This window comes from Penicillium macrosclerotiorum (assembly GCF_028827735.1).
Source record: "Penicillium macrosclerotiorum strain IBT 26536 chromosome Unknown utg000001l_segment0_segment0, whole genome shotgun sequence".
Taxonomy (NCBI): Eukaryota; Fungi; Ascomycota; class Eurotiomycetes; order Eurotiales; family Aspergillaceae; genus Penicillium; species Penicillium macrosclerotiorum.
Window position 1 is genome coordinate 921,172 of NW_026643081.1, and position 22,931 is coordinate 944,102.

Genomic DNA, 22,931 nt, shown 5'->3' on the forward strand with positions numbered 1-22,931 from the left:
CTAGTTCTTTATTGGTAGAATAGGAGATATCGACTAAAATTAAACCTTTTTACAGGGATAGAGCTAGCGGGTCACTGTTTATTGAGCCAGCTTTCTCAGGTCACTCCTCTCTTACTATGACCAGTGTGGGGAGTAACTCCAAGTGAAGAAGCTTAGTAAGCAGTCAGGGATGATATTCCAGTTGTCCGGCTCAGGAGAAGGATCTGTTGGATCAGTTATAACATGATTACTGACAAACTCAGACCGTCCAGGCCTATGCTTTATTCCTACTCAGAGACCAGTCGAATGGAAAAGGGGTGGAAAGAGTTGGCGGACCATGATGAGATCTGGTGTGAGCACCAATGAAAGCACCACCGCAGCCACGACGTCATTGCTAGCCTAGTTTTCGTGGCTTTCCAGCCAGGGTCCAGGAACGGCGAAAAGACAATAGTGAAAATCAAGTCGGACGGAGAATCTATGGGTAGGGCAAACGAACAAAAAGGTAGATTTGTAGATTTGAACCTACTACTCGTCTTCAATAACTAGCTACATTCCTTGTATGTCACCACTCCTGCTACTTCCCCTCCGACTCTCCCTGTTTCTGTGGCCAAACACGCCTGCGGAGGAGCCCGACGATCGGCTGGGTACATCATGCCCAGGTTTCACCTGCGCGAGTTAGGCAACACCAGAACAAGCCGACCCGGCTTCTGCACCAGTCGTGGCTGTGTCGCATTCCTCCCGTGAAACGATGCAGAGATGCGAAGCAGGCTTCCCCTACTCCGGATAGGCAGCAGAGAAAAGTTATTGCACGATCGCAGGATCTATAAAGGCCGGTCGCCAGGGACCTTGTCCGGAGTCACCTGAAATCTCGGGATTTTATTCACGTCACCGGACTCCTAGAAAAAGGTAACCAAGCACAAAAGAGCTTAGACTGCTCTCACCATCCCATACAAGGAAGAGTGAACCCCGCCCTCAGCCCTATTGAATCCGCTGTTGCCAAGATGTCACCGATGACGCTGGCGCGACGACGGTGGCTTTTATGATTCTTTCATCCTATATTTCTTAGTCTTCTGTCTTGGATTCCTATATCTTTTTGATGTTTCTTTGCCTTGTTTACACAAACACATTGCGCTTTGAGTGTCGACTTTGGGCCACTATTGTCTGCCTCCTATATAACTATTGTCTTCTACATTTTTCCAGTGATCTCCCCCCAGCTCTCTCCAGCTAACTCGATCACGCTTGCCACTAGCACCCGCATTCTCTGTGCCTGCACTTTTGTCCGGTCGCCCTCTACCACAGCATCGCACAGTCGCATCCTTTCCACCTTTTTCAACCAGATCTTCTCAACCCTATCAGGATGGGCAACATTCCATGGATCTACCCGGTCCGCATCGTGCAGGTCCTGTTCGGCGTGATCGTCGTCGCCCTGACTGCATATGGTTTGTCCTTGTCCTCCTCCTCCTCCTCCTCCTCCTCCTCCTCCTCCTCCTCCTCCTCCTCCTTCTTCTATGAGGGGGTCCTGGATTTGATCTCTGAACTAATCACCTCCTCCGATCTAGTGATCAGTGCGCTATATGACTGGTGGAGCTTCTCCGATACCGTGAACTATCTGCTCTTCCTCGGGTGCTGGACAGCTTTTGTGGCGACCCCATATCTGGCCGCGGCCCCAATCTACTTCCCCGCCTGGCGCATCGGTTTGTGATGCCGGCCGTGGAAGTCATCACCATGATCTTCTGGTTTGCCGGTTTTATTGCGATCGGGGCGGAGTTGCCCGCCCCGGCCTGGTGCACTGCTAGCACTTGCCGGGCGCTACAAGCCGTGACGGTCTTCGGTGCCTTTGAATGGTAAGTAGAACCTCATATAGATGTCCTGTTTTGTCTTAATGGTCTTGATTGTTGCTGGTGGTCGAAACTAACTGACGGTTGATCTTGATAGGGTCCTCTTTGCCGTGACCACCTACTTTGCCCTCGTCGACGTGGTGCAGCATCGCCGCAGTGGAGAGAGTGCGCAGAAGACCCAGCACAATGCCCATCTCGGGGTGTAAAAGGGTGTAAAAAGGGAAATGGAGGAGTCTGCACCCTATTGGTAAGGGAGGAGGGTTTCCAATGGTCGTTCTCGTGGGAGGATGTAATGAAAAGGAATGAGTGAGGGGAAGATCATATCCTTTACGACTTTGTGATTTTTTTGGTTCTGATACCCTTTCCTGCTTGTGTTCTTTTTTTTGGCTTGTTGAGTATTCTGTGAACATCCAATTGACCGTCTTCTCATGACTTATGACTTAAAACCTGTTATTCTAGTTGTAGCAGCAGCAGCAGCAGTAGTTGTTGTTGTAGTTGTTCTAGATGAGCCACTCTACCATTGTAGATAGCTCTATGTAGTTCTCATTCTCTCCAATCATGCTGATCCACCGGGTCGCCTAGAGTGGAAACGGGGCCGAACATGGTTCCGTCACGGTCGGGCGTCCTCAGCCGTCAAGGCTATAGACATTGTCCTTTATCCCAAGAAGGATCCTTGCAGAATCCCCTTTCTTGATCAACCCAAATTCTTGTCATTTCCATCTTTTTTTCCCCTATCCTCACGAGCGACCTGGAACAAGCTTCCTAAAGAAAGGTTGCCACGATGGGCGGGTGGCGTCGCCCGTTGATGCAGAGTCACATCGGGCCCCGTTTAGTGTCGCTAGTGCAGCTGCACGCGATGCGCCCCCGGACCGGGCAGTCTGGAGCGGGATTTCTTGATATGTACTCCGTCCTTAGGGATGGGGAATTCGATCGACTAATACGATCGACTAATATCGACTCCGATACGAAGGCCATAATCGAGGGGACGATAGAGCACACAATGCTACCATGATAAGCAGCGGCGACGCGCCATCTCGGGCCCTTCCCGTCGCCATCATTGGCTCATTGGCTGACAGCGTTGCCACTCTCGAAGAGTTTTCCCGGTCCTGATCTCCACAGGGAAGAGCAAGAAGAGAGCAGAGCAGCAGAGTGAGGAGGAGGAATAATCCAGAGAATGGTTGGCTGGTCGAAAGGCTGGTACGGGACTGGAGGCAGAATTTTCGTTGGCCGGAAACGTACAAAACGCTCGCCAGCCCTAACTTCCCCAAGATCGTCCCCCTCGTGGCCGTTTCGTTTCCCGGTGTATATTGGCCGATCCAGCACAACTAGTGACCTAGTCAACGACTCGTTTACGCCTTACAGAGTAATAATTATCTAGTAAGTTATCTAGCAATAAACTCGGCCAACTCACGTTGACGTTGGGACGAACTGACCCACCTCCACCGCGCAGGGAAAAAAAAAAAAAAAGAAAAGAAAAGAAAAAGAAAAAAAAGAGACCGAGAAAAGCCCTCGGGAAAGCAGAGCGGGCAACGACTGAGTGCCCGCAAGTGGAGAAGCCTCCTACTCTTTTCTCCTCCGAGCCTGCACCTCTTCTCTTCTTCAAGCTCTCATCCCCTACCGTCCTGGTCCCCTCGCAACCCTTCCCCTCCGCCCACGGCAAGACAGTGCTGCCTCCTCCCATGGCCTCAGACAAGTTCAATCTGCCGCCTGGGACCGAGAAGGGAAAGATGGAGTCAGAGGGCCCGATCATGCAGGCGCAGCCCATTCACCCAGTCGACAACTATGATGTCGACTACGAAAAGCACGGCGCTGGCCGCGAGTCCAACCCGCTGCCCGATCTCAAGCGCAACCTCAAGAGCCGACACTTGCAGATGATCGCCATTGGTGAGTTATCTCTGCCCATCCTCATCGCGCAATGGCCTCAATCGCATGGATCATACATGCTCCCAATCCCCTAAGTCATGCTTTTTGACTCACAATGGCGCACAGGTGGTACCATCGGCACAGGTCTGTTCATCGGTAGTGGCAAGGCCGTCGCCCACGCCGGCCCCGTCGGCGCCCTCATCGCATATATCTTCGTCGGCACCATCGTTTACTCGGTCATGACGTCTTTGGGCGAAATCGCGACCTACATCCCCATTCCCGGTGCCTTCACCTCGTACGCCGCGCGTTTGATCGACCCCAGCCTGGGATTTGCCATGGGCTGGATCTATTGGTTCTCGTGGGCGTCCACGTTTGCGCTGGAACTCACGGCCACCGGGATGATCATTCAGTTCTGGGACAGCTCGATCCCCATCGCTATCTTCATCGCTATTTTCTGGGTCATGATCATCATCTTTAACATGATGCCCGTCGGGTTTTATGGCGAAATGGAGTTCTGGTTCTCGACGATCAAGGTGCTTACCGTCATCGGCTTTATGATCTTCGCCATCTGTATGGATGCCGGCGTGGGCAAGGAGGGGTATCTCGGTTTCCGATACTGGGTGCACCCGGGCCCCTTTGTACCCTATCTGGTGGAAAACAACGACTCGCTGGCAAAGTTTGTTGGCTTCTGGTCCGTCCTGATCCAGGCCGGCTTTGCCTACCAAGGCACAGAACTAGTCGGTATCGCCGCCGGCGAGACTGAGAACCCCCGCAAGACCGTTCCTGCGGCGATCCGCAAGACCTTCTATCGTATCGTTTTCTTCTTCGTCCTAACCATTTTCTTTATCGGCATTGTGGTCCCATCGAACGATGACCGCTTGCTGGCGAGTGAGGGCAGCGGTTCCGACGCGAACAACGGAAATGCCTCGCCCTTCGTGATCGCAGCCCGTCGTGCCGGAGTCAACGTGCTTCCCTCGATTATCAATGCCGTCCTTCTGACCGTGGTGCTTTCAGCGGCCAACTCGAACGTCTATAGTGGCAGTCGTATCGTGGTCGGCCTGGCCCAGGAAGGATTCGCGCCCCGGATCTTTAAGCGGACCACTAAGGGCGGTGTGCCGTACCTGGCAGTCGGGTTCACCGCGCTGTTCGGCCTGCTCGGTTTCCTGAACGTATCCAACGCCGGCTCGACCGTGTTCAACTGGTTGATGCAGATTTCTGGTGTGGCCGGATTCATCACCTGGTGCTCGCTGAACGCATGCCATCTTGCGTTCCAGCGCGCGCTCAAAGCCCGCAATATCTCCCGTGATGTGCTGCCGTACAAGGCGATGTGGCAGCCGTGGTTCTCGTGGTACGGCCTGTTCTTCAACATTCTGATCATTTTGACCCAGGGCTTCGACTGCTTCATCGGGGGCTTTGACGTGCAGAACTTCTTCATCTACTATCTGAGTCTGATCTTGTTTGTGGTGCTTTATATCGGGCACAAGGTCATTTTCCGCCCCGCGTTCGTGAAGCCGCTCGAGGCCGATCTCGACACGGGCCGAACCACCGCCGACAATGAGATCTGGGAGACGAACGAGCCGACCACTTGGTACGGTAAGCTGTGGCAGGCGATTGCCGGTTGAGGCTTCATGAAGAAAAAGAACATCTCGGGTGGAAGATGTTGTGGAGTCCTCATTGGTTCGACTTTTATACATATTTGATACATGTACACTCCCCCTATATATGTCCCTGTCTTATAGTGTTTATATATTGGATTCGCCGTGGTTTATGGTGGCAGGCATTGGGCAAGGCGTTTTTTTGGGAGGCGATCATGTATACTCTTCTCTTCTTTGCATATCATCATTCGCATTTTCTTCAGAGCCATTTTGCCGGATTTCGGGTTTCAAATGAGGACCAGCCTAACCCCGCAAGGACTATATCCAGACTGTAGTTATCTCAGGACCGCATGGAAGCTTTTCCGAGTCCTATAATTTTGGCCTCGTACAAGAGCATGAAATGTGACCGCATGACTGATCGTCCTACGGTCGTCATTTTCCATGTGAAGCCGGGGTGGGCATGTGGAACTCGGATGACATCCAGAACCACCGCCGGAATGGGCCTGTCCCTGCTTCCCCACTAGCGCGGTACCTCCCATATTGCGGGTACTGCCTTACTAACCCCAAGTACCGCGCAGGGAGCCGAGGTAGTTTCCCTTGCTGTGGATCTGCACGAGCGCCCATGAAGGACAATCGACCGAAAGTGTCGGTCTCTCCGGATTTCTTCTTTCTTTACTCCAGACCCTCCGCTCCCTCCTCCCCCGTCCCCCGTCCCCCCCTTCTTTTCTCCACACTACTCTCCTTGTCTCGCTTTTGTCTGGGAGGATCTTGTCCGTCTCTTGGATCTGCTGTTTCTGCCGGCGTCGTGATTTTGCCCTGATCTCTCCGCGGTATGCCTCTATTTCAGCCTGGCTGGCACCTCTCGCCACCAGAAACCTCGACGCTGACGCTCTCATGCTAGTCTTCTCTAGACAAATCCATCATGTTTTTCTCACAGCCCGCCCACCTCGCTAAGGCGGAGGAGCTTAGGACTCCTCCGTCAAAAGGCACGCCGTACTCGGTGGCCATTCCCGGGACTGAACAGACTGGCCGCAGCCGGATCTACCGGGCATGGAATGCGCAGAAAGAACTGCTGAAGACCTTGGATCCCCAGGTAAATGACACAGGATGCCTTTCGGTACATGATGGCAGGAAAAACCATGGGTGCTAACACAAAGTTTCCCTTTTGTCCAGGTTGTCACCGCGCACGACATGTTCGAGTCCACCGCCAACCGCCAACCCAAGAACCACTGCCTCGGCTGGCGCCCCTTCAACTCGGCCACCAAGACCTTTGACCAATACCAGTGGCTCACATACGAGACTGTTCAGAAGCGGCGGGCGGCTTTTGGTGCCGGTCTGGTAGAGCTGCACCACAAGCACAACTGCCACCGACCCGGCCAGTACGGTATTGGCCTTTGGTGCCAGAACCGCCCCGAGTGGCAGATTACCGGTAGGGCTTTCTTTTTTTTTTTTCTTCCTCTTGTTCTTCTTTTCTTTGCTTTTTCTTCTTCTTTTTTTTTTGTTTGACATCTTTCAAGTGGTGCTGAAACTAACCTCTTGCTAGACCTGGCCTGTATGTCGCAAGGTCTCTACTCGGTGTCCATCTACGATGTCCTGGCTCCGGACGCCACCGAGTACATCATCAACCATGCGGAGTTGAACTGCGTTGTCACATCTCTCCCGCACATCCCTACTCTTCTCAAGCTCAAGCCGGCGATGCCGAACCTCAAGATGATTATCAGCCTGGATCCCCTTGATGCTGGTGAACAAGAAGGCCACTCAAAGCGCGCTTTGCTGGAGTCTATCGCTGCGGGCCAGGATGTTGCAATCTATACTATTGATCAGGTCGAGGCCCTGGGAGTGGCCTCCAAGCGTGGATATCAAGCCCCCTCTCCATCTGATATCGTCACTATTAACTACACTTCCGGCACCACCGGCCCTCCCAAGGGTGTGGTTCTGACCCATGAGAACGCCGTGGCAGCCACCTCCGCCGGTCTGATCACCATTGGCCAGGCCCGCGGGGATACGATGTGTTCTTACCTGCCTCTAGCGCACATCTATGCCCGTCTGTCAGAGCACACTGCCTTTTACGGTGGTGCCCGCATCGGTTACTTCCACGGCAACATCGTGGAGCTGGTCGATGATCTGAAGATGCTGAAGCCCACTGGTTTCATGTCCGTCCCCCGCCTCTACAGCCGCTTTGGTACTGCCGTGCGTGCTGCCACCGTTGAAGCTCCCGGTTTCAAGGGAGCCATGTCCCGACACATTGTAGCAGCCAAGACTGCCAACATGAAAAACCCCGATCCCTCCCAGGCCACCATCCGGCACGCCCTGTATGACCGGATCTGGGCCAAGAAGGTAGCCGCGGCTTTGGGTCTGGACCGTACTCGCTACATGGTCTCAGGCTCGGCCCCTCTGGATCCTACCTTGCACAACTTCCTGCGCGTTGCCACCGGTACCGATGTTCTCCAGGGCTATGGTCTGACCGAGTCTTATGCCTGCGGTACTGCCCAGTCCTCTCAGGACCTTACGGCCGGCAACTGCGGCGGCCTGGCCCCCTGCACGGAGGCTTGCCTGGCGTCTCTGCCGGATATGGAATACTCCGTCGATGACAAGCCGTACCCGCGGGGTGAGCTGCTCCTGCGTGGCAGCAACATGTTCCGCGAGTACTTCAAGAACCCGGAAGAAACCTCCAAGGCGATGACCGAAGATGGCTGGTTCCGCACCGGCGACGTGTGCCAGATCGACGAGATGGGCCGCTTCATTATCATCGACCGCCGCAAGAACGTGCTCAAGCTGGCCCAGGGCGAATACATCTCCCCCGAGCGCCTGGAGGGTTTGATTATGTCCGAACTCGGCTACCTGGCCCAGGGATACGTGCATGGCGACAGCCTACAGACCTTCCTGGTCGGAATTTTCGGCGTCACGCCGGATCTGTTCGCGCCGTTCGCCAGCAAGGTTCTCGGCCGCAGCATTGCCGCTACCGACCTTGAGGCCATCAAGGCGGTTTTGAACGACGACAAAATCCGCCGGGCGGTATTGCGGGATCTGGAGCGCGTGGCCAAGAAGCACAAGCTGGCCGGCTACGAGCGCGTACGCAACTGCTCCCTGAAGCTGGAGCCGTTCACTGTGGAGAACAACTTGCTGACGCCGACGTAAGTATTGTTTATCTTCCATCTTCTCTCTATCTGCAACACATTTACTAACATGTTCTCCCTTCTAGTCTTAAGCTGAAGCGCCCTCCTACGGTCAAGCTATACCGCCAACTCTTGGACCAGCTATATGCCCAGGCTGTGGAGGAAGAGTCCGCGCCCCGGGCCAAGCTGTAGGAGACCTCTCGTTTTTTCCTCCTCCATTCTTCCATGTTACATTTTTATTTGTCTTCTTTTGTTTCCCGGGGCTTTGCATCTCGAGACACTGTACATAGATGTCTGCATTGGGCCTTGCCGAGCCATGCATTGTAGTATACTGAACCAAAGCTCTTGAAGATTTTCTTCGTTCCATTTCCTAGACTTGACGGAGAATGAGGAATTTTTATGTAGTCTAGGATCATGATCATCGGCTCAACAATTCCCCATTTCCCAACCCGTCATCAAATCAACCCGCACATCGCCAGAACAACAGCGTCTGTTCCTTGCTCAGAGTTGACATCTCCTGTGTAGCCAAGGTTTCCGTGCCCCACGCGAGCCATTGCAACTGGCGATTGTCCCGGACGATGGGCACTATCCGGATAGAAGACGTGTGATTCAATCACAGAATCTTCATCTGTCGTGTACCATGCATCCGAGGGAGCGACGTTTTGTAGGAACAAGGCCTTCTGGCTGTAACTTGTTGGTAGCTTTTGAGCCAACTCGTCCCCAGTTGCTGCTCGATTGACCACCACGGTTGTTCGATTATAGGCGCCAGGTTCCCAAGATAATCCCGCCTTGGCAACTAGAGGTTGGATCTTGTTCGGTTGGACAAAAGACGAGAACTGGCCCATCAGCAAAGCTGTACAGCCTTCGCGTACGCAGCGGAGGACCGCGTCCCAGACGAGTGCGTTCTCCTTGAGAGTCAATGCTTCGTCTGTGATGAGGATGGCCGACGGCCGACTTTCAAGTACTTGGATAGCTAATACCGGGTCCTTCACCAGCTGAACCGTTGCCTTCGATCTCAGTTGAGCCAATAGTCTGCCACATGATTCTTCGAACACATCTTGGTAGTGTAGAGAGATTATAAGGACCCGTGGGGAGGAGTTGTCATTGTCGGTAGGCATGCCTGCTTTGAGACGAAGATTCTTGACGGTAATTGAGGAGGAGATTAATCGGGTTTCAAGCTGTGGGGCAGGTGTTCGAGTTGGTTGAGTGGAGATGTGAGATCTTGCAGGGGATCGGTCAACCCTGAGTTGCCAGGCACTCCCCGCTTATTCTCAGGCAGGAACGCGTCACCCAGTAGAGTAGACAAAGCTCGCAGAATGTCATCCAAGTGACCTCCATCAACCATGACCTCGAGTGCCAGTCAGTCTCATCTCCTTGAGAAGAACCCCGAAATGCGCCTCAAATAAAAGAGTGCAGTCAACCAGACAACCCATTATCCTAGCAGTCCGCCTGATTTTAAATTTCGTAAACTCCCAGAGCTTCAAGGCTTCGGTATCCTTTATCACTAAGACTATGATCGTCGTCTCCTCGATGATACGACTTGCTGCTGCAATGGTTTCTGGTGCCTCCAGAGTTGTGTCCTCTTCCCTCCCAAGGCATTCATCACGGAGTAAAATTAAGTTCCTTCGGTTATCCAATATATCACTTATATTACTCCTATTTGGGCATTATCTCCTCTTATCCAGTGTCTTAAGTCGGTGGGTATTGGGAGGTAGGCATGATGGAACACACAATTTTCACCTCTTGGGGACCATTGGGGGCTCACCAGCTCCTAGAAGCTATATATCAGCGCAAGGTTAATTACAGTCAAGTATATGTCGGAGGCTCTAGGTCCCGAACCCAGAGTCATTTAGGATGATTAGGCTCACTAGGTTTTTGGATGATCGGGATCCTCCGGCTGGATAACATCCTAGGTGTGTGTCCTAATCAGGGGTAACCAGATTCCCTAGACCTTGAAAGCTAGGGTCTAATGAGTTCTGTCGAGCACGGAGCAGGCTCTTTGTTATTAAATGTTTGCATCCGAGAAAACAACCAATAATTGGGAACTGGGCTGCCGACGTGTTACTTGCTGTTTGGAGGATCGCATGTATCTACCCCTGTCATAGCAAATAGCAAATAGCAAACAAACCCCGCGTTCATCAGACTACAAATCCCCCTCCTCATCAACTTACTTGCCCATTTTATTTTTCAAACATTACTTTTCCCATCAGGTTACTGGTCACTTGTATTTCTAACCGTTTGAGACATTAAACCACCCTCTACCACATTTCCCCCTCCCTCGGGATCGAAATGGATTTCCACGATGTTTCCAAGGTTCCGCGGTACGCCCAGTTACTCAAGAAATACAAGCAAAATCTCAAACATGATCTTCGCCTCAGGGGCCAGCACCTAGGGCCAAGAAAGTCGAGAGATGAAATCTTATTGCAGTTGGAGCTTCGACGAATGGTGGATGAGGATTGTCCGGAAATCATGTCAACTTCTTTCTACTTTCTACCACCGGCTTACACTCCATGTACTCTCCCTTTTAAGGAAATGAGCAAAATCAAGATTCGAGATCTTAGCCTTGAAACTCACCACCGGGGTCAGTATCTATTGCTGAGGACAATCACTCCGACATACGAAATGACCGCCGTGACGGCAATTGTGGAAGATGAAGATGACGAGGTCCTCACGTTAGAACTCTACAATCAGAAAAATAAGCTATCTAGCGCGCTGAACCTTCCTGAGGGAACAATTCTGATTGTGAAGGAGCCCTACTTGAGATTGTTGACTGAAAATGACTATGGACTTCGAGTTGACCACCTGTCGGATATCAGGTTCTTGCCAGAATTTGACAATCTCGTCCCGTTATGGTGGAGAGATTCAATCGATTCGGCTACTGTATCCGCCACTTCATGGAAAGAAAAAGGGAACGAATATTTTAATGACAATGTCTATCGCCTGGCAATTGAATGGTAAGATTGAGACTGTGAGTCTTCGTCAGCAGACTGAGGTTGATTATAATCCCAGTTATTCAAAAGCGCTGGAATCCACGCCCTCGCCAGAGCTAGCGATCACAACATTACTCAATCGTGCTCTTGTATATCTCAAAACCCATCAGTTTGATGCAGCTCTTCTTGATGCAAACACAGCCCTGTCGAAGTCCAATTTGTCTGAAAAGGCCCTTTTCCGCAAAGCTCAAGCGCTTTATTATCTTGGAAGATTTCAAGAGTCTTGCGAAACGCATCAGATTCTTCAAGGAAAGTACCCGGAAAACTCCATGGCTCGACATGAGTTCAAACGGGCGGCCGCAAGACTTGCAGAGCAAGATAGTGGCAAATATGAATTCGGGAGAATGGCACTTGAAGCAAAAAAGCGACAGCCCCCATATCTCGAACGTGGCACTTATATTGGTCCCGTGACTGTGAGACCAACTCGGTCTCATGGAAAAGGTCTGTTCACGAAAGAGGCAGTGAAGGCGGGCGATCTTCTACTCTGCGAGAAGGCTTTTGCTTATGCCTTTCATGATGCTCATGAAATGAATGAGCCGAGCTTGGTGCTTAACGCTGACACGAACAGAGTTACACTTGGCACACATGCGAAACTTGTCGAAATGATTGCGCATAAGATTCACAGAAATCCTTCTTTGTTTGCTACATTCTTTGATCTCTACCACGGCACATATGAGCCGGTTTCTGTCCAAGAAGTGGATGGCCTACCTATCATAGACACGTGTGTATATCTTTTTGGGCGTGGGGATTAAGAGACTGACATTCTATAGCTTTCTCGCCGAACGAATAATTTCACTCAATGGTTTCGGATGCCCTCGACTCAGTCACAATATTCACATAGATGTTTCAGGCGACGCTCACGCTGCTGAAAAAGCAAACGGCTTCTACTCCTGTGGGGTCTGGTGCATGGCATCACACATCAACCATTCATGCTTCAGTACTGCCTATCGCTCGTTCATTGGAGATATGATGATTGTTCGAGCAACGAGAGATCTTCCACCAAATACTGAAATTACCTTCTGGTACAAATCACCCCTGAAGAGGAAATCATTCATGGCCCCGATAGACCTACGGCAATGGGGGTTCAAGTGTGATTGCATAATCTGTCAGAATGTCAGGAATACAGACAAGGATGTGTTGACAACTAGAAAAAGATTACGAAAAAGACTCATGGTCGATCTGCAGGAATTTCACAAAGCCAAGAGGAAGGATTTGGGGAAGATAGAGGATATGATAGCAAGAATTACGGATACCTATCCTCAACCAGCATCTGAAGTTCCTCGTCTTGCCCTCTGGTCACCATACCTGAGCCTTGCTGCACTCAGCCGCGGATCATATCAACCCGAATTAAGCATCAAATTCGGGTTGAAGGCTCTGGAGTCCATTGGATATGTGATTGATGGCGGAGGTTTCCCTCGTGCCTCGGGAAGGAAACTGGTCGTTCGGCGATGGGGATTGGTGAGTGATGGGGTTGTTAGATGCTGGATGGTTCTTCGCAGTGCGTACCATGAGGTGGACCCTACAATTGCAGCTCAGGCCGAGGAATTTGCCAGGATCTCCTACAAAATCGCCGTCGGAGAAGATGAAACATTCGATCTAACATACCGCAAACTGTCGTCGCGAACCGATGAATTACCGGTAGCTACAGAATAGTACAGCCGTCTATAGAGCTACGATGAGTAATAGATTGACGTGGTTTTCAGTGGCCAAGAAAGAAAAAGAACAGAAAAAAAAAAAAAAAAACTAGTAAAAAGTAGGAAAAGGGATAAACGACGGTAATATACATACATATATATATAAATAAATAAATACGTAGTGTAGATAGATATTAGTGCCTTACACCGCCCCCCCAACCCTTCCGGGTTGTGGGTGCGCCACGTATGAATTACCACCCACACATGAAATACCATTTTTTCCCTACCACCCTATTTTTGCTTCCCTACCCAACACCACCATCTAAATATGCCTAAATTTGATGAATCACGTATGGCAGAAGCCTGCCTAGCAGCTTCACGAGAGGAGAAGCCGAATTTCGCGCGTTTAGCACGCGAATTTGGCGTGCCTAGGCGTACGCTTTCGAATCGAATCAAAAAAGGAGCAAGGCCTAAGACAGCTATATGCAATGCTAAATACGCCCTCGAATCCTATCAAGAAGAAGCTCTTATTCGCTGGATTCAATATATGAACGATTGCTATATGCCTATCACTCCTAGGATACTAGAAGCGTGGGCAAATCGTGCATGCCAACGCGTCGGGAAGCCGCTAGTTAGCAAGATGTGGGCGTACCGCTTTATTAATAGGCTTCCTAAACATCTTCAATTAGGGCCTACTAAGCAGTATACGAAGGAGTCAAAGCGAATTCTAGCAGAGGATCCAGCAGTATTACAACATTGGTACGATCTACTAGCCCAAACTATCAAGAAGACTACGCCTGCACGTCTAGTCTATAACTTTGATGAATGCGGCTTTCAACCAGGCGAAGGAAGGTCTAGAAACGTCATATCTACTACTACTACTACTACTACTACTACTACTACTACTACTACTACTACTACTACTACTACTAGTAGTAGGAAGATAGTAGACCTTCCTCAGCCAGACCAAGGCGAAAATATCACGTCTATCGAGTGTATAGCTGCCGACGGGTGGCAGATGGAACCCTGGTTCATCTTTAAAGGCAACGGGGTCTTTATAGAATCTTGGTTTAATCGAACAGACGACCTACCACCAAGAACTACTATCACTACATCGCCAAACGGTTGGATAACCGATAGTATAGCAGTTCAATGGCTTCGATTCTTTATAGAATCAACATGCGACCGTACGAAATCGGGTGAAAAACGTATCCTAATATTCGACGGCCACGGTTCGCATCTTACATTCGAATTCCTACACCTTTGCGAAGAGAACAATATCCTACCTATAGGATTCCTACCACATACTACGCATCTTTGCCAGCCGCTAGACGGTAAGCCGTTTCTAAGCTATAAGCAACACTTCCGCTTAGCGAATAACGACCACGCGTTTTGGGGTGGAAGCCCTATCGGAAGATCCGAGTTCCTTCGAATAATCGGTGATATTCGGAATAGAGCGTTTAGCCAGCGAATTATTCGTGAATCGTTTAAAGATCGTGGGATATATCCAGTCGATAGTAGAAAGGTTATTAATAGCCTTCCTATCCAAGATTACCTAGATCTTATAGCGCTAGATCTACAACCGCTTCATTCAATACTTTATACAACACCTTCACCACCACCTATATCTTCTTCTAGTATCGACCAATCGCCGCCTAGATCTATACAGGATCTAGAGAAGAATCAAAAGAAGATTGCTAGATATCAACAAGAAGATCTTACACCTAGGCAGCAACGTAATCTTGACCGGTTATTTCATTATAACAAGATTGCTATAGAGAATCTGAATCTAGCGAACGATACTATTCGCAAGATTAGGGAAGCTCAACAACCACTACAGCGCCCAATCACTAAGCGCCAGGTTAAAACGCCGCTTAGCAAAACAGGGGTACTCTCTATTAGAGATGCAAATCGTTCTATTGCTAAAAGAAATAAGAAGGAAGCAGAGGCAGAGCGGAAGCGGGTAAGGAAGCAGTGGAAGAAAGCGTATGGAACATCACCACCACCAGATCCTACACAGGAATCCCAGGCATCATTAGATAGAGCAGAGGAAGCACGTCAGGAAGGTAATATTTTCTTTATAGATACTAGTAGTATGCAGTAGTAGATAGGGGAAATATGAAAAAATGGTATTTCATGTGTGGGTGGTAATTCATACGTGGCGCACCCACAACCCGGAAGGGTTGGGGGGGCGGTGTAAGGCACTAATAGCAGAAGGGACAAAAACAATTGGTTGGATACGGCAAAAAGAAATGCAAAATGACAAGAGTGGGATTCGAACCCACGCCCCGAAATCGAGATCAGGAAATTATGCTAAGGTATGACCTTAACCTGACGCCTTGGACCAACTCGGCCATCTTGCCTGTGCGATGTTTAGCAGCACTCAAGCTGGCCTTATCATCCACTTGGCCGGATTACAGAGTGAGATGTGCATTTTGCCGACAGGGAGAGGTCGGTGTCGCTCCAGGGCGTCGGGTTTTTGTGTTTTTTTTTTTTTTTTTAAAAAAAACAATTATAGCGTTATTATAAGTGTGAGGCACTTTGATGCGCAATAAGTATAATTTTCTACTGGTAGTTTAATGTTTATTATATGGAAGGGAGAGGTAGGTAACCGAGGAATCTTACTGGATAATATATATAACCGAAGAAGAAGTAGTCAAATCCAGAAAAGAGCACATCATAAATTCAACAGATACCAAACCTGCATAAAGGGGACACAGAACACAAGACAACCAAACAAATAATACATGCCCAAGCTAGATGAAAGATAGACTACCAGGACAGAATTAATACGTTTCTCATAGGCGGTTAAATTATCTAGTGTTCCAGGGCGGATAAACACGACCCAGTGACGAGACGAGAGCTGGGTATTAGATTCCACAAGAAGCAACACAGATAGAATAAGAAATATATTTCACCACCAGAATCATTGTAGCAACCAAGCGAAAAAAAAAGCCTATAAATGAAGATGAAGCAAGAGCTAAAAAAGGCAAAAAGAGAAATGACAAGAGTGGGATTCGAACCCACGCCCCGAAATCGAGACACGGAATTGTGGATCAGGTAAGCCTGAACCGTGCGCCATAGACCAACTCGGCCATCTTGCCAATTGATGATATGGGGGCGGAAATCTGAGCCCATAAGGGTAAACAGAAAAGCATACAGCTTTCATAGCTCTGTCGCGTTGGCTTCAGTGTTGGCATCAAAACATGCCCAACAGGGCAAGAGATACCTCATAGAACTCTCTCTCTTCATATCCCGCGCAAAGACTCGGTCTTTTCGTCTCTCTGGAAAAGCTGGCAGACGAAACACGGACATCGACGGATTACGGCTTCCGTGGTCTACAACTGCCCATGCCAAATTGGGCCACTCCGTGCTTATCTCCGATAATGCTCAGCCTGTCAATCATATTGTTCTCCGCGAGGATCGCAGACAGTGTTCCTCCTAATGACACTACTCTCTTCCTCCGTCCCCACCTTCATCCTACCCGATGGAGTCCAAAATTCAAAGGAAGTCTGGGGCCCATCATGCCATGCCCGATGATCCTGGTCATTACGTGAGGAGATCCCGCGACCTTCCCAATCTCCCGCATCATCATTCCTCGCCCCGCATCCTCCGCCCCGCCAACACTGCCTTCCGCAGCTCGCATGCCTCCCATCCAGCACGCAGTGTTTCTCCCGATGAACCTCAAAATTCTAGCCAGAGCATGTACGGTGTACAGAGTCTAGCCGAGACGTTGTCTCGGTCGGAGCCTTCTGAAAGCTCGCGTTCCACGGTCCCCTCCGGCAGCCAGCACTGGCGGTGCCCAACGCAGGAGCTCGAGGACACAAAGAAGGAGACCCTCGACTCCCCATGTCGGTCACGGCGCAAACCATTCGAGTTCAATACTCGCGACTCATCTCGCCGGCCACCAGCTGCCGATACGCCTTCCCAACCCCTGACCCCGTTCTTAAACCATGATTCCCCGTCCTCGCTGCCGAGCAGCCCCAAATCCATCTCCAACCACTCCCTTCGCCCGCTGGACGATATATCCATCACAGATGAAATCGGCAGTCAGGTCCTCGGATCGGGCGACGAGGACGAGAGACCCCGACCATCTCCGCGCCTGGGGCTAGCCGGGGCCTCGCAGCTGATTATGCCTAGTATTAAAATGCCGAGTCGACGACCATTTACAGAGCGGGGCCAGGCGATGGGTCGTTTTAAACTGCTGGTGGCAGGGGCTCCAGGTGTGTGGTACCCAGCATCCACACAGACTGAAAGTACCGTCCGATCGCTAATAATGCTCCTCAAACAGGTTCGGGCAAAACATCCTTGATCAAATCCATCGTCCAGACATGCAAGGACATCGTGCATGTGGATTCCCTGGATGCCCTTCCCCCATTCACCTCACTCGAGCGGCGCCGGCTGTCACGTCCCCACTCTGGGTCTGTCTCCACTCGCGGGGTGCCGGCCGCGATCACCGAAATCTACGCTAGCACAAAACCGTATCCTGCGTGGTGGTCCGATTTGGAGGATTCCCGCGTGTTGCGACGTCGGAAGAGCATCGGGGATATCATACTGGAGCGGAACCTGTGCTTCGTAGATACCCCTGCAGTCTCCTTGAGTCGTGCGGGCCAAACCGACCTTGTAGTGCAATATATGCGGCAGCAGCTCCAGCGTGCCGTGACCGCTCTGGCTGGTTCCGATGTGGATTTCCAGAACTTGCTGGCTGGAAATGGTGGATCTCAGGTGGATGCGATTTTATATTTGATATCTGATGGTATGTGCTTTACTAGCCTATAACTCCTCCATAATGCGCCAGCGCTTTCAACACTGACGGCAATTTTGACAGATACTTTGCCAACGGACGTGGATTGCATTCGGAAACTTTGTGAATTGAGTAACGTTATTCCGGTCGTGGCTAAAGCAGATACTCTGTCTCCAGCCGAAATTAACTCCCTCAAAGACCGATTTCTCCAGCAATCCCAGGACATTGGGATCAAGCCCTTTCTGTTCGGCAACTCGCCTCTGGAAGGTCTTGATATTTTGCACCCCCAGCCACCATACACTGTTTCGTCCGCGAAGACCGCGGATATGGAAGTCATGGATGCCAGCACTCTGATGAGTCCTGACTATGAGCAGCCATTAGTACATTCCGAACTGGACGTTCTAGTTGAGAAACTATTTGACCGGGATAATCTTGCTTGGATGCGTCATTCTGCTGCAAAGAAGCTGGCCCAACGACGCGCTGATTTCCCTCGAGTGCCACCCACAACTGCTCCGCTCCCCAATGCGCTATCAAATAATCAGAATATGGGCGGCAGCGGAGGGCTATGCGTGGACTCAGAGACTTCCATGAGCTCCTCTTCTCTCTCTTCTCTTGGCAAACCCGCGCCCAGCTATGCCATGGCACGCATCACCGACTATACGCGATGCGAGGAGCGTATGGCCCAGGTCCGACTGGCCCAATGGGCAGTTGACCTTCAGCAAAGCCTCCAGAATGAGCGTGAACGATATGCAGCGCTGGCCCGAGGAGACCGGGCTATCTGGCTGACGGAGCGGCTGAACGAGTGCGTCGTCGATGGCTCGCTCGTGCCAATCTCTCAGACACCGGGATTCTGTGGCCTTCATACCTCCGCCGGCGAGCCGGCACCCAACAACCTTAAAGTCATGCGGACCCGCCCCAGCTCTTCGAAGAGCGGGTACCGGGTCCCCAATGTCAGTCCCCAGGATCCGCTCGGCGTAGTTGGGTGGATTGATGACATTGGACGGCGCGGCTGGGCCCTCGTCCAGATTGTGGGCAGCGTCGGGATTGTGGGTGGGCTGGCGATTTGGCTCTCGCGGACATGGGGACTGCCCACCCGCAGCCTCTCCGAATTACACCTGGACTCGTGGTATGGCAGCGTGGAGCCGTGATCACCGGAACCGTCTTTTCTATGAATTGCTGCTGAAGATTACAGCCAATGAAACAGGATGGTGACGAACTGTTTCAGCATTTTCTACATTGTTCCAGATCGGCCGCAGAACACCGGGCTGGGTGTCCTTTTTCTTTCCCTGGATGGCGTTGCTCCTCTCCACGGAGGTATGGCGTTGGGAGTGTTTACGTTTAACCATATTGCTTGTCTCTTTTTTTCCCCTTGGAACTGGCCCTGCTAGACAAAGGTAGCCAGACGAAGCCAACCAATGTAACACAAAACAAAGGCTTAATTAAACACTTCAATTAAAACCTTTTGATTTTCCATTGAGCCCGGTGACTCTCTATCTCCTCTTCCAAACCGACCCGGGGAATTCCCGCCAGTCTCGTACACATATATATCATCCTATCATCATAATATATCATTTCATAACCAGGTACCCCACTCTCTACCACCAAAAACTCGAGAAGTAGAGAAGTAGAGAATGAGAGAGCAAACACCTCCACGCCCTATCCACAATCCTCAGCCTCCGCTTAGTTCGGCACCTGCGGAACCAATTCCTCAAAGCGTCTCAGATCCATCTCCTTCTCCAGGAGCGGGATGACATAGGGATCGAAGGTCTTCCAGTAGGGATTGTTGAGGTGGTACTCCTGCGAGGACTCCTGCAGGTAGCGCTCGACGATAGTGAAGTCCTGCGGGTCGTGGACGGACTGCATCACGAACCAGGAGAGGGTCTCCTTGTCCTGGGAGTAGACAGCAGAGGCCTCGAGGAGCTTGGCGTGCAGTTTGGAGATGGACTCTTGGTCGGGCTTTGCGCGGAGGTCTGGAGAAAGACGAATGGGGATTGGAAGTTAGTTTGGGGAGATTTGTCTGGTAGTCTGGTGTTTATGGATTTGCGGGGAGAGAGAAAGAGAAAGAGAGAAAGAGAGAAAGAGAGAAGAGAAGGGAAAGGGCGGGGTGAAAGTATGAATGGAAAGCTGCAGGAGGAGTTAGATACACATACGGACGACGATTGTGTAGACCATGGTGAAAGGAGGGAGCGTCTATGTAGACTCTGGTCTGATCAGAAGGAGGTTTTGCAAAGTCAAGGTTATAAAAAAGGAAGCGTAAGCTCTGTAATTTCCCGCTCTCCCTAAATGGCGGGGCAGGTTTATATCGCATACGCCCTGGAACCTTCGCTCGGTGAAGAAGCGGTGGAGCAGCGCCGCAAAGCCCCCGAGGCTGGTCCCGAGATGATGCCGACAGTGCGATTTGTGGATCTTATGCGATCTGCGGATCTGGACCGGGGGGAGGGCTCGTCATGCTGTTTGAACGAGTGCGCTCGATCATGATGGGACGGAGATTTCTTTATATTGTGCTTCTGCTTCTTTCTAGGAATTGCGTAAAAATAGATCATCGAAAAGGAGAAGAGGGAGTACTCTGTTCTACGAGTAAAATACCGTATTACCAAATCTCAAGGAATATTGATATTCCGGCTCTAGAGTATATCTATACCAGTGTGCCTTGGGATTAGGGTCTGAGATATATTCGAAGAGTAGAAGTAGAAAGTAAAGGTCATCTTTAATTTAAAAGACAAGTCAAAAATAGTTTAAGAAAAAACATCAAGGGTCGTAATCCCGTTTCCCATTTCCCGTAAGAACTTTGTTTCACAAGCAAAGAAGGTTCAAAAAACAAAAACACCCAGAAAGAAAGCTAACTAGAAGTGGCGCACACGTTTAGTCGACCTCCTCCATGGCGCTCTCGCCGGTGGCCTCGGCCGGGGCAGCAGCCTCGGTGGCGACCTCATCGGCGGTCTCGACATCCTCATCGATGTTCAGACCCAGAGAGACGAGCTTGTGGATGCGCTCAGCGAAGCTGGCGGGCTCCTCGATGGTGAAGCCAGAGACCAGCAGGGAGGTCTCAAAGAGCAGCTGGGTGATGGACTTGACGGTGCGGTCGCCCTCGCCGTCGGTCTCAACCTTCTTCTTCAGCTCCTTGACGATCGAAGACTTGGGGGAGATCTCGAAGGTCTTCTTGGAGGACATGTAGGAGGACATGGAGGTGTCACGGAGGGCCTGAGCCTTCATGATACGCTCCATGTTGGCAGACCAACCGAACTGGCCGGTACGGATGGCGCAAGGAGCACCCATCAGCTTGTGGGAGACGACGACCTTCTCGACCTTGTCGCCGAGGATGTTCTTGAGGGCCTTGGCCAGATCCTCGTACTCCTTCTCCTCCTTCTCGCGCTCGGCCTTCTCCTCCTCGGTCTCCTCGAGCTCGAAGTCCTTGGTGATGTCGACCAGCTTCTTGCCATCGAACTCCTTCAGCTGAGTGAAGGCGTACTCATCAATGGGGTCAACCAGGAACAGAACCTCGAAGTTCTTCTGCTTAAGGGTGTCCAGGAAGGGAGACTTAGCGACGGCCTTGATGGACTCGCCGGTGATGTAGTAGACGTTCTTCTGGTGCTCGGGCATGCGAGTGACGTAGTCGGTGAGGGAGGTGGCCTCGTCACCGGACTTGGTAGACTGGTAGCGCAGGAGCTTGGCCAGGGTGGGGCGGTTCTGGGCATCCTCGTGGATACCGAGCTTGATGTTCTTGCTGAAGGCGGAGTAGAACTTGTCGAACTGCTCACGGTCCTCGGCGATCTCGGTGAAGAGCTCGAGGGTCTTCTTGACGATGTTCTTCTTGATGACCTTCATGATCTTGTTCTGCTGCAGGGTCTCACGAGACAGGTTGAGGGGCAGGTCCTCGGAGTCGACGACACCCTTGACGAAGCTGAGCCACTCGGGGATGAGGTCGGTGGCATCGTCGGTGATAAAGACGCGGCGGACGTAGAGCTTGATGTTGTTCTTGGTCTTCTTGGTCTCGAACAGGTCGAAGGGAGCGCGCTTGGGGACGAAGAGAATGGCGCGGAACTCAAGCTGACCCTCGACGGAGAAGTGCTTGACAGCCAGGTGGTCCTCCCAGTCGTTGGAGAGCGACTTGTAGAAGGAGGCATACTCCTCCTGGGTGATGTCGGTGGGGTTGCGGGTCCAGATGGGCTTGGTCTTGTTGAGCTCCTCCTCCTCGATCTTGGACTCCTTAATGGTCTTGGTCTTCTTCTTCTTCTCCTGCTCCTCATCCTCATCGACCTCCTCGACCTTGGGCTTCTTCTCCTCGTCCTCCTCCTTGGTCTCCTCCTCAGCCTCCTCATCGGGGACCTCCTTCTCGGTCTCCTTCAGGACATGGAGGTAGATGGGGTAGGAGATGAACTCGGAGTGCTTGCGGACGACCTCCTTGATGCGGGCCTCGTTGAGGTAGTCGGTCTGCTCATCCTTCAGGTGGAGGATGATCTTGGAACCGCGGCCGAGCTGCTCGCCCTCGGTGTCCTGGGTGAGAGTGAAGGTGCCACCGGCGGCGGACTCCCAGATGTACTGCTCATCATCGTTGTGCTTGGAGATGAAGGTGACCTTGTCGGCAACCAGGTAGGCGGAGTAGAAACCAACACCGAATTGACCGATCATGGAGATGTCAGCGCCAGCGGACAGAGCCTCCATGAACTGCTTGGTGCCGGAGCGGGCAATGGTTCCCAGGTTGTTGATCAAGTCCTATAAAGGCATCGAATATTAGCTATTTGGGGACTCACTTCATTGGATTCTTTTTTCATTTTTTCATAAAAAAAAAGATCGGTTGTTGTTCTTCACTTACAGCCTTGGTCATACCAATACCGGTATCCCGGATGGTCAGGGTCTTGTTCTCCTTGTCGGGGATGATGTCGATGCGGAGATCCTTGCAAGAGTCGAGCTTGGAGGGGTCCGAGAGGGACTCATAGCGGATCTTGTCCAGAGCATCGGAGGCGTTGGAGATCAGCTCACGCAGGAAGATCTCCTTGTTGGAGTAGACGGTGTTAATGATCAGCGAGAGCAGCTGAGAGATCTCAGCCTGGAACTCGAAGGTCTCGGGCATGGTGGCGGTGTTTTATTCTGTTCACACAGAGGCAAGGGGCGAGCACGTTAGTGATGACTGAGTCGTTGAGGAAGAGGGTGCAAGATGAATTAGGTGAAGAC

At 51.2% G+C, this 22,931-nt stretch overlaps 9 protein-coding genes across 9 annotated transcripts; 6 read left to right on the forward strand and 3 right to left on the reverse strand.

The window, feature by feature from the left end:
• Positions 1–1,336: 1,336 nt before the first annotated feature.
• N7462_000295 (uncharacterized protein) lies at positions 1,337–2,023 on the forward strand (the record flags this gene model as incomplete). Its single annotated transcript, XM_057072021.1, has 4 exons — positions 1,337–1,418; positions 1,539–1,673; positions 1,796–1,823; positions 1,915–2,023. The coding sequence occupies 4 exons, from the start codon at positions 1,337–1,339 to the stop codon at positions 2,021–2,023; spliced, it is 354 nt and encodes a 117-aa protein (XP_056938551.1).
• A 1,473-nt stretch (positions 2,024–3,496) lies between these two features.
• On the forward strand, positions 3,497–5,302 carry N7462_000296 (putative arginine transporter; the record flags this gene model as incomplete). The annotated part of the gene is made up of 2 exons (XM_057072022.1): positions 3,497–3,701; positions 3,807–5,302. 2 exons carry the CDS (start codon positions 3,497–3,499, stop codon positions 5,300–5,302), a joined length of 1,701 nt encoding a protein of 566 aa, XP_056938552.1.
• An 895-nt stretch (positions 5,303–6,197) lies between these two features.
• N7462_000297 (putative AMP-binding enzyme) lies at positions 6,198–8,583 on the forward strand (the record flags this gene model as incomplete). Its single annotated transcript, XM_057072023.1, has 4 exons — positions 6,198–6,368; positions 6,449–6,704; positions 6,819–8,409; positions 8,478–8,583. The coding sequence occupies 4 exons, from the start codon at positions 6,198–6,200 to the stop codon at positions 8,581–8,583; spliced, it is 2,124 nt and encodes a 707-aa protein (XP_056938553.1).
• A 263-nt stretch (positions 8,584–8,846) lies between these two features.
• Positions 8,847–9,509, reverse strand: N7462_000298 (uncharacterized protein; the record flags this gene model as incomplete). Its single annotated transcript, XM_057072024.1, has 1 exon — positions 8,847–9,509. One exon carries the CDS (start codon positions 9,507–9,509, stop codon positions 8,847–8,849), a length of 663 nt encoding a protein of 220 aa, XP_056938554.1.
• A 1,171-nt stretch (positions 9,510–10,680) lies between these two features.
• N7462_000299 (TPR domain protein) lies at positions 10,681–13,034 on the forward strand (the record flags this gene model as incomplete). Its single annotated transcript, XM_057072025.1, has 3 exons — positions 10,681–11,345; positions 11,401–12,102; positions 12,152–13,034. 3 exons carry the CDS (start codon positions 10,681–10,683, stop codon positions 13,032–13,034), a joined length of 2,250 nt encoding a protein of 749 aa, XP_056938555.1.
• Positions 13,035–16,544: 3,510 nt separating this feature from the next.
• Positions 16,545–18,907, forward strand: N7462_000300 (uncharacterized protein; the record flags this gene model as incomplete). The annotated part of the gene is made up of 3 exons (XM_057072026.1): positions 16,545–17,238; positions 17,307–17,771; positions 17,844–18,907. 3 exons carry the CDS (start codon positions 16,545–16,547, stop codon positions 18,905–18,907), a joined length of 2,223 nt encoding a protein of 740 aa, XP_056938556.1.
• A 532-nt stretch (positions 18,908–19,439) lies between these two features.
• N7462_000301 (putative quinol monooxygenase) lies at positions 19,440–19,931 on the reverse strand (the record flags this gene model as incomplete). Its single annotated transcript, XM_057072027.1, has 2 exons — positions 19,440–19,729; positions 19,910–19,931. 2 exons carry the CDS (start codon positions 19,929–19,931, stop codon positions 19,440–19,442), a joined length of 312 nt encoding a protein of 103 aa, XP_056938557.1.
• Positions 19,932–20,042: 111 nt separating this feature from the next.
• N7462_000302 (uncharacterized protein) lies at positions 20,043–20,237 on the forward strand (the record flags this gene model as incomplete). The annotated part of the gene is made up of 1 exon (XM_057072028.1): positions 20,043–20,237. The coding sequence occupies one exon, from the start codon at positions 20,043–20,045 to the stop codon at positions 20,235–20,237; it is 195 nt and encodes a 64-aa protein (XP_056938558.1).
• Positions 20,238–20,621: 384 nt separating this feature from the next.
• On the reverse strand, positions 20,622–22,830 carry hsp90 (chaperone Hsp90; the record flags this gene model as incomplete). The annotated part of the gene is made up of 2 exons (XM_057072029.1): positions 20,622–22,472; positions 22,573–22,830. The coding sequence occupies 2 exons, from the start codon at positions 22,828–22,830 to the stop codon at positions 20,622–20,624; spliced, it is 2,109 nt and encodes a 702-aa protein (XP_056938559.1).
• Positions 22,831–22,931: the final 101 nt, after the last annotated feature.